We start from the raw sequence: 14,041 nt of genomic DNA on the forward strand, positions 1-14,041 counted from the left end.
CTTGGGAACCGAAAGTGCAGGGCAGCAAATTAAATAAATGGATAAATAAATAAATAATCTAAGAGAAGTTAAACCTCACAGGCAGAAGCGATCAGAGGCAGCACTCAACCTGTTCCCAGTAAAAATGAAAGGCTTTTCAAGTAGCAGTAACAAAATGTACTTTGAAACTTACCCCAGAGACTTGGCTGCACTGTTTCCATACGTAGTTGGAGCTGAAGCCATCTTGGCAAAAGCTCTGTGAAATAAGAAAGTTAATATCTACACACTTAATTTATTTTCATCAGAACACTACTAAATCTACCAATTATACCATGAAAGAAGCATTAAGTTTGAAAATCTAGCCTTTCTAGTCATTTGAGGATGAAACTGCTCTTTACTTCACATCAGAAAGGCAACATGACTAACAATTAATAAGCACATACTACAAATAACACCTGTCTCCTACTTTACTACCTCCTAAATACTTCAGCTTCACAATTCACAAAAATAAACCATTTTGAAAGTATTATAGAGAAAATTCTGTGTTCAAAGCAGAACAAACAATTGCAATACATGTTCAAAGTCAATGGGGTCAAAGGGACAGGAGGGAATAGCTTAAAAAGAAAAAAAGGTATTTTTCAGAAAGAATTGTAATAATCTTATCTATTACACTGACTATCATCCTGAACCCATCAAAGTCTTAGGCCAGTTTGTTTGGAAATGTTCTATTCTAATACTTTAAAATTTCTGTAATCACTATGAGGACACTTCTCCCCTAGAGATGTGCCTAGGGTACTGAACAAAGTATGACTGCAGATGCTGAATCTGACTGCTGCTCCACAATTGTGAGAATCTGGGGCACTACATTTTTAAGCAGAAGAAGTTTTTAGTGTGCATGGTAGTATCTAATGCACTTTTTGTTGAATTGTTTGCGGGGAAAGAGGGGCAGGATGAAGTGCCCAGTAGCCAGACAGTAGACATTTTCTTGCAACTCCAGGTCTCTTTAAGTTTTTGCAATATATAATTTCATTGCTTTATGAAAACAAAAATAACTTACTTCCATTGTTTAATGTAGTTTAAGGGACTAAGATTACACCCTGCATCTGTCAACGCTTTTTTGTATTGTTCCAGATCTGCCTAGAATCAAACAGGAGATTCGAGATGTGTTACATGTCTTCTAAATTTAGCAGTAAACTGTCACCATTATTTGCTAATAATAAATCTAACACTTTTACTTCAGGGCATAGAAAATTGTCATTATCTTCTAAACAATCATGAATACAAAAATCACTGGCTATATGCAGACATATTAACATTTCATTCAGAACAAATCATGCACGATTGCTATGAAACTGCAAATTAAGAAGGGTGTTGAAATAAATGAACAAAAGCAATCATTGCCTTCTTTTACGCATCACTTGAACTTATGGTTAAACTTCTTAACTATGGTTTAAAAGTGACATATGAACTGGGCCACTATCAGATTGTCACCTTACAATCCTTGAGAAACTTAAGCCAATGTAAGTTTTTAAAAATATATTCCATGGCTCATTACATGAAAAATCAATGCATGGTACTCTCTGTACTATAGATTATATTCTGCTTTCAAATTTCAGGGGTGACTCCCTGCCATTACGTGGCCAAAGCAGCAGCACCCATGTAGATGGGAGATATCTATGGACTATAGGGGAAAAATCCTAAGGAGTTCAGAGAGAATGGTTTATTAAAGATCTGCAACGTAGCTCAGACTGAATACCACAGGTCAGGTTCTGAGTGGTTTACAACATTTCTGCAGCATTGTCTAGTGGCATTAGACCCCTACTACAGGCTGGAGGACTGTGCTGAGATAGAACAGCATACAGCAGACCTGCAATGTAGTCCAATGTTCATATAACAGGTAAGAAGTGAGACTAGTTTGCATTTCCAGTAAAAAGTTCCCCACACCTTGAAGGATGCAGCAAAATTTCATCTATTTTACTTGCCCCCTTAGTCCTTATCCCAGTCTAATCAAGCAATCAGCTGTTTGAGGAGTCTCATGCTTCAATGACTTGTATGCAAACTGACTGCACTTTCAAATTTAAAATAAAAAATGCATATTAAGTAAGATCCAAGTTAGCATAAAAGAGGAGTCCTACATGTTACTCTTCTTTGTGCAGAATATTTTTTTTAACACGAGGAAGCATTCAAGTGCTTGCCAAATTTTAAAAGCTAAGACTTTTAAAGAATAAACATACCAAACAATTTCATACACCTGCAGGCTGAAGCACCTGATCTCACTGCATGTGTCAGTCAGCCCCTATGAAATACACTTTAGAAAGGCATTTAAAAAGCTACACTCTTCCCTTGCTGTATTACAGGGTATGTTTCATGACGAATGCAAATCCAGAGACTCCTTGGCCATGTGGAAATAGAAAAATAATCTGTATTTTTAATACAGATTTTCTTCAGTCACCTCAAATAATAATTATGCTAATTGACTTATTGCATTTTAAGCTATTTAAGCGGTCTTGATAATATATTTATAGGAAGTGATCTAGAATTATTAAAAAATACAATAAATGCTTCCAATTTCCTGTCACTGCCAAATACATATTTCTTTATTTCAAGAAAACACACCAAAGCTCCTCACAAATTTGGTTAGTTGTGACCAGATATTTGGCAACATTTCAGAATTTAGCTTCAAGTGTGGTGGCTGGGGAAGCTAGAAAGAGCATATGAGTAAACATGTTTAGGACTGCATTGCCAAGCAGTTAACTTTTATAGCGTTCTTTCTTAGGGGTATAAAATGCTTTCTTGAGATCCTCAATGTTGCCTACCTTTACTTTTCAGGACAGGGCATCTATGGACAAGAATTTAACACACTGAAGTTGCTCTGTTTCTTTGTGCCCACAGAGGCAAGTGGTGAAACAATGCCTGCACATAGTACTGGAGTGAAAATAGTAGATTGCTTGTAAATCTCCTACTTTTAAACTCCAGAAGAACATGTGTCTGTCAACCTGACTGAGGCCTGCATTTTCTATGCTCCGTCTACAGCCAGTGCCACAGCATACTACCAAGTAAGAGCAAAACATTGGGAAGGATTCCTAATGAAATTGTGTGACCGTTTCATAAAAAATCCATACCTCAGAAGGACACTGTACACAACTTATGTAATATATAAGAAACAGTCTCATCTTGTCCTCTGCAGTTCCCGCTGAGGAAAGAAAAGTTCTGAATTAATTTTCTCTCTCTTAATAATAATCATCTGCGTAATTAAAAACAATTCGGTATACAATATCATAGGCAGGAAGTAAAACTTTGAATTGTTTCAATGAAGTGAACTAAGTTTAGCAGCATACAACAAAAGTTTTATATACAACTAAATAAGCAGCCCTTAAAAAAAAAAAAAGAGTACTGTAAACAGTTAAAATCTTTAGCAGGGATGCAATGACACTTGTAATGTGGAATGATTTAGGATAATTATGGTAGTATAACAGATGGATAATGGTAAAAGATGCTGCAAATTTAATCTTAAACATGGAATCCATGGAGGGAGAGAAGGAGGTCCGAAGGTTCAAAAGAATGTTTGAAATGGTTATATTAAATATGTATAAAATTATTTTAAAAACCAATAAAAAAATATAATAAAAAATAAAAAGAGTACTCATGAGGCATGATATTAAGCCTGAAGTATGGGAAGTTGCCATCAGAGGAGGAGGATTTGTCAAGACAAAGCTATCACTCTGGGAGTGTGACACAGCTATCGCATCTCTGAAGGACTTTTCCACCAGTTGTTCCAAGTCAGCCTACTTGGCCTCAAGGGAAGGTACTTGTTGCCTGAGGGCCAGGAGCTCATTGAATCGAGGATACACCCACCACTTCTGTCCAGCAGGCAGATAGTAATACATGTGACATTCTGTACAATACACTGGATATCGCTCATCCCTGTTGTCTTTCAACCTATCTGTTTTTTGTAGCCTATTGAAATAGTTTTCTAGGGAGCTTAGAATTTGTTAGTTCACAAAGGAGAAGGGCAAAGAAGTCTGCCCTAGCCTTCTCACCCTGCAGCCGAACTCGCCTGCTACCTTGGCTTGATGCTTTGTTACTGGGGTTAAGATGCTGAGCTAGCTGGGGTTCTTTATAGCCCTGGCTAGCATCCTCTACTTGCTGAAGCAATTGGACCAGGAGTTCCTGAGGCCTACCCTTTGACTTTAGTTTGTAAGCTGAATGTGCAAACTTTAGAAGACTTGCCAAATTTTAAAAGCTAAGACTTTTAAAGAATAAACATACCAAACAATTTCATACAGTGATATATTGTGTATGATATGATATGATATCTGACCGGCAGTGGCATTTCAAGTTCCCAGGCAGAAAGTCTTTAATAGCATGAGCTTGCTTATATGGTGACAATTCTCAGAATGTTATGAACCGAAAGAAACTTTACTGTAAATTTTTATTTTTTTTACTTACCATCAGGATCAGAAATCATGTCCAAAAGTGATTTATCCAAGGTGGACTTGCTCATGATTTTTTCTTCATATTCAAAATACAAATCTAGTTTCCGTGTCTTTAAATTAAATAAAAACAAATTTGTTGTTAGAATATCATTACTGCAGTAGATTTGATTAGCTACTTTTAATATATGAAACTGTTCATATGGTGATTTTCCTCAGCCCGGGATAACCTATGATTAGAGATTAGAAGCAGGTCTCAGAATCATATTTGTACACTCTTTCTTACAGTGGGAGAAAAAAAGTCTGAATAAGGGGAGTCAACATTCAAATAACCACACAATATGTTAGTTTGGTCATTCTCTTCTTCCCATGATCAGAAGTGAGAAAGTAGCATTCAAACCTGTCTTAAGACCTGTATTTATATAACATTTATATGCTATCTTTCTTCCATGAAACTCAAAGCAGCATACATGAAGTGCCTAGGTAGTCTCAAAACCAAGCACTTATCAGATTCAAATGTGCTCATCTTCAGCAAGGGTGCTATAATATGTGCCTTTAGACTGTGTTCTGGGGTCTTTGCTATAGTAGTACACACATTCTACTCATGTAAAAACACTAGGCAGGCCCCACAAATAAACCAGAGATGCATTTTAAATAAAAGCACACATTCTACTCATGTAAAAACACCAGGGAGGCCCCACAAATAACCCAGAGATACATTTTAAATAAAAGGACACATTCTACTCATGTAAAAACATGCTGATTCCCGAACCGTTCGCGGGCCGGATTTAAAAGGTGATTGGGCTGGATCTGGCCCCCAGGCCTTACTTTGCCTACCAATGGTGTACACAAGTGCAAAATGATGCATTTTGAGGCAGAAAATCTTCATTTTATATATACTCTTATGAGGCCTGAATTGGCGGTGACTGACCAAAACGAGATCTTGGGGTCAGAGTGGATAGCTTGATGAAGATGTTGGTTGAGTGTGTGGCAGCTGTGAAAAAGGTAGCCCAGAGTTTAGTGCTATGCAAGAGGCAGACAAACAAAATGACTTTCTAGAAGGGCCTTAGGCCCCTGTAAAGCAAAAAAGTACTTGATGGCCACCGTACAGGCCCCTGTAAAGCAAAAAAGTACTTGATGGCCACCGTACAGGGGAAGGTGCTAATTGATCTGCAAATATTTCAGGTCTTTAACTACATTCACATATTCTATGATGCTAGAGTAGTATTTGTCCAATAGTCACAATCCTTCTGTCAAACTATTACTGAAACTAGTGGGAAAGAAAAATGCGTAAAGGTGCCCAGAACAGCAGTATAAGAATGTTTCCAATAAAATGACAGCCTTTTTAAGAACAAAACAAAACAAACCCTATTTTGGCTATGATTATTAGTTGCCAAACTCCTAACAGCTTAAACAATTAACCTAAAACAAGGTTTCTTTTCTTCTAAGCTTTACCAATAAATATTTGCTAATCCATCCTGGGAAATACTGGTGTGTTCTTTCCAGAATTTTGCTCAACACTGAAATATGCCAAAAAACTGCCAGATTCCATGAGCTGGTGATTAATCTCACAGTTCCTCTTGCTGTGCCTTCGAAAATGATCTAACGCAATGTGGAAAGCAGCTGCAAACTGAATCTAAAAATACCACTATTACACATAGTATGATTTTAAAATTACTTCTCAGATAAAGTACAAATGATCAGATCAGGTAATACTACACTGTACAAAGTAACACCCTTTAAATAAGTCTTTGTAAATCTTTAACTGCAACTCTGTGCCCAATTACTCTTCTCTAAACTACACTGACGTCTAAAGGTATGTATGTGTGTGCATGCGTGCACATATATGTGCAGTCTTAAGACACTGTCTAATCCAAATATTTATACTAAAGGGTTTTTACCATCAGAGCCTTGCGCCTCCTTCCCAACGCCCAGTGTCTCCAGCTTTGGGAAGGCAGCATGAGGGCTAGGGGACAGGGCGTCAAATTTTGGCCTTCTCCTCCCCCTTGGCATGACAAGGCCCGCAGGTTCCATGCTGAAGTGCTCTTGCAGCCCACTTGGTATGAAAAGTTGGACTGCCCTGAGTTCGATGATGGATCTGTCTTTTATTTTTCTTTAATAATCTCCCATCTTGAGACAGAAAGGGGACACACTAATAATTTATTCTACCTCTGCAGTGTCAAAAGCATCCACTTCAGAAAGGACATCAGATTTCTGTGCCTTGGAAGTGGGAGATAGTCAACCATGCAATTATTTCCAAACCACATCCTGCCTTGGAATTTGATCGAAGTTCAATGTAAAATGCTGCTGTCAATGACCTGCCACCACTTTCCCAGAAAAAAGAGGTGACAAATAAGGCATCAAATAAGGACTCGACGTCACCCACTGCACATTTGACTTCAAACAAATTCTATGGAAATACTGCACTGTTATTCAGATCTCATAAAGCTGTCATGAAATGTTCCATGTCAAACACTGCAGGGGGAAAAAATGATATTGCTGTCAAATCCAGAGGAGGGGAAATAGTGTGTAAATAATTAAAATTCTTTCAATTAAAATTACACTAATTAGGTGCATTGCTGAAGGTGGGTATTAATCCATGGTATTGTTTTGGGTTACATAGATTGGGCAGCTGGTGATCACAAATTTTCAAAATTCAACCGACGTAAATTATTCTTTGTGAAGTTATTCTCAGGAACCAATAAGCTTTTTAAAAGGAAAGCAGTGGATAAAAATTGCTTGGGTTAGCTATTTCTGATACTGTAGTTGTTCTCTTAATAGCAGCATGATATACAGGCATGGCCTTCTGCTTAAACATTTTCCTTTCTTTTTTTGTTCGTAAGATGAGAATATGATCTGGCAGAATACCAGCTTGTGTCTAGGATCATTTCTGAATAAGATAAAAATAAGTTTCTTATTCATTTTTATCAAACATAAGATGCTGTAGCTGTTTCAATTTTTGTTAACACTGTACATTCCAAAAATGTAGCCTATAAATTGACAACACAATGATATTCTCTATTAAAAAATGAAAGCTAGAACTTTAAAACTGGCTATGTTTTTCCATCTGAAGAATGACCCCTGCTTTAAATAATAGAACCAGGATTCCAAAATGGAACTAATGTATCCCTTCAGAGTCCTGAGAAAACAACCTTCATTTTACAGTACAGTGGACGCTTGGGTTGCGAACGTGATCTGTGCAGGAGAAGAAGAGAAGAGTCTGGATTTGATATGCCGCTTTATCACTACCCTAAGGAGTCTCAAAGCGGCTAACATTCTCCTTTCCCTTCCTCCCCCACAACAAACACTCTGTGAGGTGAGTGGGGCTGAGAGACTTCAGAGAAGTGTGACTAGCCCAAGGTCACCCAGCAGCTGCATGTGGAGGAGCGGAGACGCGAACCCAGTTCACCAGGTTACGAGTCTACCGCTCTTAACCACTACACCACACTGTGGGGCATGTTCGCAACCCCCAGCATCCGCAACCCGCAGCGCCGTGTCTGTGCATGTACGGGTTGCAATTCGGCGCTTCTGCGCATGCACCGAAAACCGGAAGTAACCTGTTCCAGTACTTCCGGGTTCAGTGCAGTTCGCAACCCGAAAACGCGCAACCTGAAGCATCTGTAACCCGAGGTATGACTGTACTCATATTTTTAGCTCTAGATTGAAGATGAGCGATAGTACTTTGCCTAAGGTCATGTAGAGTGTTTATGGCTGATAGGAAATTTGCATTAGTCTACGACTTATGCTATTGGCTGCCAAACTGCACCAGTTCTCAAAAATGTTGAAGGTGATGGTAGTAGCTGCTAATGATTCAGAATGTCATGAAGTGGTGATCCTGCGAGGAAGTACTGCTGGGTGGGGCCTCTTAGGCAGGTGGTAACAATTAGTCTCCCAAAGTGGAAGCATGTGATGGGGCTGGCTGGTTGCTTGCATCCCCCAGCCCCTATAAATCATCGAGTTAACCTGTTGGGGGCAGGAGAGAACATGCCGTTTATTAGATTTATTGTTTGACGTCCTGTAACTTGTGCCAAGGAAGAAGCCAAAAAAGCCTGGTAACCCGCTCAGTGCCTGTGTGTAATTGATGAGTAGCCTGGAGGGAGGAATTGGGGAGCCGACTCCCTCCATGACACAGACAACTATGGTTAAGTTTGCACAGCGAGGAAGTGGCACATCATTGCCTATCCATGTAGACTGCAATATTTGATACTGACAAGTACATACAAGCAGAATTACACTCCTCACTCAAGGCACTTAGGATGAATCCAGCTCAAGCAATTGTTCACTATAACAGCTCTTATCTACTGTCTCTCTTCCCATCAAAAATCTCTGCTCTCCCAGTTTCCTTCCCTTGCTCATAATAAGGCTTCATCAGTGGCAGCACCACAGCTATAGGAATAGCCCCTTCCCCAAAGGAAGCATAGCAGATCATTTCAGTGGTTCGCTTAAGCGCTCTGCAAAAATGTTAATTTTTGTCTGGCATTTTAATTTGATTGTGATAGATAGTATCTTTCTTGTTCTTTTTGCTGTTAACTTACTTGTTCCTTCTTCTAAAAATGAAGTTATTGCAAATGTTTTACAGAAGAACACTGATTTCAGAATATTTAGTATGTTAGAAAGCTTCATGATTAATGAGCTTCAAATAACTCTATTTTCCATACCTTTATGTGTTCCAGAACAGCTGTTGCCACATTTGTATGAAGATCTATGAGCCTCTTCTTTTCTAGAAGCTCTGGAAGAGAGCTGAAGAAATTACATACAAACTAACTGTCCGCACTATGTAGTCCAATTCAACTCCATATTTAGCAACCCAAAATATGATATACATATGAGGGAACAAGATAATACTTTTGAGAGACAGTAGTACGCTCAAATCAGCAGCTTCTGAGATACAGGAAATGGATATCCAAAACAAGTTTAGGTTCTCTGTGCCAAGACACACTTTAGACCACCAGCCTTTTCCAGCCTGGTATTCTACAGATGTTTTGGATGACAACTCCCATCAACCTCAGCCGGCATGACATCACGAAGGACAGAATTGTAGTCCAAAATGTCAGGGGGAACCAGGCTGGGAAAGGCTGCCTTAGGCTCTACCTTGCTCTACTCACTGGCTCTGTGATAAGAGTTCCCAAGTATGTGACTTGGGGACAGTGGGTGGGGAGGAACTTAACTGGAATCACGAGCCACGGAAAAATTTTAGATGCCTCTAGGAGTCTCCACCTATAAACACGCACCTGTGATATCTGAGGCCTTTGGTCACTTGGGAAGCAAGCCAACAATAACAGTACCACCAGAGAAGAGATATGGAAGCTTGCTCGGGTGAAGGCAAACACACAGGCAGGCAGGCAGGCAGGCAGAACAGGCAATTTCAGCGGGCCATACATTGAGGCTCCCTGGCCACTGCCAGCACAGCGCAGGCAGGCAGACAGATGGGAGTGAAATGCGCTGTGCTGGCAGTGGCCAGGGAGCTGTGATGCATGGCAGCCTCAAAAAGTCTGAAACCGATATCACAATCTGAACTTCGTACCAGTTTCAGACAAAGAATCAAAATATCACCCAGCTCTAGCACAGGATCAGGATACTGGATATGGAAATCCTATTTCTCTGCCCCTCAGCAAATGTTACAAGATGTAATCTGCAGTGGTATGATTTCAATAATCAGACTTCCTAATCTTCCCAGCCTATAATTTGGCACCCATGTTATCTTATATCATTGGGGTACACTAGTGTGTCACAGTGTTATGCTTCTACTATGGAACATACTCTGGAGAGTCAGTCAAGTATCCTTAAAACTGAATAAGAAAGAAAACCGATTAAATGACAAGTCTTTTGCAAGCACTTAAGAATGCTTCAGTAATATTGCTTACCTAACAGCTGAAGTTAGCTTAGCTGTGTTATCAGAAAGCATACTTATTGCTCCTTCATCTTCACCTTCTAGTCCCTGGGAAGAAAAATAATTTCAAAAAACAACCACCATATATACTTGAAGAACAAAAATATGGTGAAAATCCAGTTGAAATATTGAACTTTATAACAGAAGAACCACAATTCAATTTTACACAGGTTTTGAAGAAAGATAAATCTAGGTCTACTGGTTTATATATTTGTTTCATAGAATTTATATATCACTTAACTGGAAAAATAATTTCAAAGCAGTTCACAAAAATCACAAAAAAGGATTGAAAATACTGAAACATTTTCAAGTCTCTTCTGTGAATGGCTCCCTAAAATATGATTACCAACACAATGGGTGAATGCAGACTTCCAACAAGCCCTCTGCCAGACCTTAAAATTACCTCAAAATATAGAGATATTGTTCACTGCTTTCCTAGTGTTGTTGGCAGCTGTTGGCATCAAAAGATACAGTGTGCCTCCAGGGATGAAGTCAAACCACTGGAGAATACCGGCACCTGCTGGGGGCTGCAGAGACCAGTAACATGTAACTGCTGCCTCCTGTCTCCTCCAGCACCGAAGGGATTTCTTTGGGGTACAAGCCTGGACAGTGTGTATGGAGGTCCTGGGCTGCCCAGATGAGACGACCCCCCCTCTCAGCCCCGCTGATGTGGTCCAAATGAAAGCAGAGCAGTACATCTGGCACAAGCTTGGTTGCAGGAGTTGTTTTCCATGCATCTCTTAAAAGTGCAACCTTGTTAGAGGTTGAAACTCCCCTAATAGGGCTGTGCTGCATTGCCTCTCAAGTCCTCCCAACTCCCCCTTCCTGTGCATTTACTTCCTGGAAACACCCAGTACATTACTTGAATGTCAACGTTTTAAAGCACTGTATAAATTCCAAGAATAATATTTTAAGTTAGATATAAGCAAATCTTACCATTATACTTTTAAGCCTCTTGACTTCATCTTCCTGAGCTCTGTAAGTTTCTAGCTCTTGCTGAACCGACTCGGCTACCTCTGGGAAAGGGCTAAAGAGATTATGTAGGCACTGTTTAAATCTACACTTTAAATTAACACAGTCTGTAAAAAACCCGGCTCCCATAGTCCTTTATTCACTTTCCTTCAGCCCACCAACCCTTCATCGCAAACACACCTGGGGCTGCACACAGTAACTCAGTACCCTTCTCTTTTCTCCTTGTTAAAACTGTTTTTTTAAACGAACCCTCACTGTCTCTCCATCCCTGCTTTACTCAAACCTCAATTTTCTTCTCAGTGTCCCTCTGCCTAACTTCTGCCATTGTTTGAGGAGTCCAGCAAGAAGGACACTGAAAATTGGCTGTTTTAAACCTCTCCTTCTTCTATTCCTCAGCTACTTCATGTGAGAGAGATAAACAATGTGAAGCCTTCAAACATTTCATAGTAACTTCCCACAATTATGTATTTCACTTCTCGTACCCTGTGTTGTCTTCGACATGACGTTCTAGATTCAATGTAGTAATTTAGAAGATATTTTATTAACAAGCAAACACCAATCTATGTGTAACACCCATCAAGTGACCTTAGTCTTCTGTAACTGAATAAGCTAACTGACAGATTTGCTGTTAAGATTTTATTCATCTTAAATATAGAGTAACATATATCATCATGTTGTGTAAAGAAGGCTGCAAAACTGGAGAGAGGAGGAGGCATGAAAATGGGAGTGGTCTGTGTGCAAGGGAGAGGAGGGTGGAGGAGGTGCAAAGGGGGTTAAAAAGGAGGGAATAAGAGGAATGGGATTGAAGCAGGGGCATGAAAGGGTCTGTAGAATAGAAGGGGGTGGCTTCATAGACAGGAAGAAGGTGAAAAGGCTGCTTAGTAGTTGCAATGTGTGGGATGAGAAAGATGCAAGAGGTTATGTCAGGGAACTGCCATCGGAGCCAAGGGTGGTGATAAGGCTCCCTAATGACGCTGGAGAGGGAACCAGCAAGGAGGGAGGGGGAGCTACCGCTGGGGAAGGAAATAGACGTGACGCCAGGGAGAAAGGGGAGGCTGAGGGAGCTTCGGAGGGAAGGCTCCAGGACTCTTCCAGTGAAGCCAGCGGGGAGAGCACAGGACCTCCTCTTGGGACGCCCACTCTGCGCAGAAAGCTTCCGCGCAGAGAAGCTAGGCGGCGACTTGGTGTCAAAGAACTTTTATGTTGGAAGAAATTCAGAAAACACCCACTGACGGATTCTGCCAGTGATTGAGACAGTCACGGAGTACTGACTGTCCAGCCAGGGGAAAGTTTTAACCAAACTACTCAGCTAGGAGCAGTTTGCGCCTTACGCACAAGCAACCCCAAACCCCATTACAGGTTACTATGGGGGTTATTTGTATTCAAGGAGAGTTGAACAAAAGGAAGTTGGGGTGAAGGTGAAAATGAGTGCAAAGCAAGCCTGAAGAAGAGAGACATGGCTTTGGAAATGGGGTTAGGAAGGTGAACAGTGACCTCCGTAGTGGCATGAGGTGGGAAGGGGTTTGATGTGGTGGGGAATGGCAGAGAGATTGGTAAGTTGAGTGAGCAGGGGCAAAGCCCCTAGTTAGTAATAGACCGTGAAGTAGAAGTAGTTAATTTAAAATATCCAGCTTACCTTCCTTTATGCTTCTGCCAAAATTTATCAGCTGCAGTTAAATCATATGACTTTTTATTTTTTTTCTTTGGTCTAGCACCTGCTGGGGAATTTTCCATTCCTGAAGACTCTTCCAAAACAACTCTGTTCAAATGAAAATCCTTTAAAGAAAATTATATGGGTTAAACATTTTTGCCTGCTGCCCCACAATGGAAAGCAGAATATTCCTAATTCAAAATGGGATTATAAAAAGGGCAACTGTTGAATGTGATTCTGAATATGCAGAGCAAATGAAATCTCATATTCTTTCTATTAAATATGACATTTTAAACGTTGCCTCAAATTGTGCTGGTTTACTTGTAGTCTACTCTTTGTACAAAAGCTTAAGAATAGATATTATTATTATTATTATTATTGGCTTTTTCCATCGGGCAACTGTTGCAACTTCTGAATATTATAAAACATTATTTGGCTATGTTTCTGCAAAACATTCAGACGCTTTTTAATTTGCCTCCTTCCTCTTTTGTTCTGAGAATGCCCAGGCAATCCAAAACAACCTGGGAAATGGGAGGGGAGGGGATGGAAGAAAATATACATTGAAAGTGAGAGAAAATAAGGTTCTCTTTTTTCCTTGCTGTGGATTACCCTCTCATCCTCTGAACTGGAGTCTGCATTGTATGAAGAACAGCTTGGAGATGGGATAGAGAAAAGAGAGACAAAGGGAGTTCTTTAATTTTGCCCATATCTATCTCCTCTCATTCCTGGAACCATTTCAGGCAACACAAATGAAAGGCACCTCTGGATTATTATTATTATTCAATGCATTTACACCCCACATTTCCTCACACAGTTGGTGTTTGGAGAATTAAAAATGGCATCTCCTGCCTAGAAGCTGCAGCTACCAGTGCAACTCTCTGTAATTGTTTCTTACTTTAAAAAAGATGGCTAAAAGTTAGTAACTGTCCTTACTGTTCTTTTTCTCTGCCTAGCAAAAAGTCAAAATGGAAGAGTCACACATTATAATAAGCACTACACACAACTATAGTAAGTATTTTACACTGGCGTATGATTGTGTTCAAATAATAGCATAGAATTGTAGAGCTGGAAGGAACACCAAGGGTCATCTAGTTTAACTCCATGCAATGCAGAAAT

General features: G+C 39.9%; 1 protein-coding gene and 1 long non-coding RNA gene across 3 annotated transcripts in view; one reads left to right on the forward strand and one right to left on the reverse strand.

The window, feature by feature from the left end:
* The window catches only part of SCFD1 (sec1 family domain containing 1), a 47,205-nt gene that overhangs the window by 9,790 nt on the left and 23,374 nt on the right, over positions 1 to 14,041 (reverse strand). For both annotated transcript variants that reach the window (XM_081861365.1, XM_081861364.1), the window contains 8 exons: positions 12,911 to 13,050; positions 11,239 to 11,329; positions 10,277 to 10,350; positions 9,071 to 9,152; positions 4,429 to 4,525; positions 3,102 to 3,172; positions 1,037 to 1,116; positions 173 to 235 (listed from right to left, as the gene is read on the reverse strand). In XM_081861365.1, the coding sequence (XP_081717491.1) occupies positions 173 to 235; positions 1,037 to 1,116; positions 3,102 to 3,172; positions 4,429 to 4,525; positions 9,071 to 9,152; positions 10,277 to 10,350; positions 11,239 to 11,329; positions 12,911 to 13,050 (698 nt within the window). The remainder of the gene's footprint in view (positions 1 to 172; positions 236 to 1,036; positions 1,117 to 3,101; positions 3,173 to 4,428; positions 4,526 to 9,070; positions 9,153 to 10,276; positions 10,351 to 11,238; positions 11,330 to 12,910; positions 13,051 to 14,041) is intronic.
* LOC309345618 lies at positions 4,533 to 5,774 on the forward strand. Its single transcript, XR_014158326.1, has 2 exons — positions 4,533 to 5,482; positions 5,524 to 5,774. It is a non-coding gene; the product is annotated as an uncharacterized lncRNA (long non-coding RNA).

This window comes from Podarcis erhardii, assembly GCF_964252035.2.
Source record: "Podarcis erhardii genome assembly, chromosome: 1".
Lineage (NCBI taxonomy): Eukaryota > Metazoa > Chordata > Lepidosauria > Squamata > Lacertidae > Podarcis > Podarcis erhardii.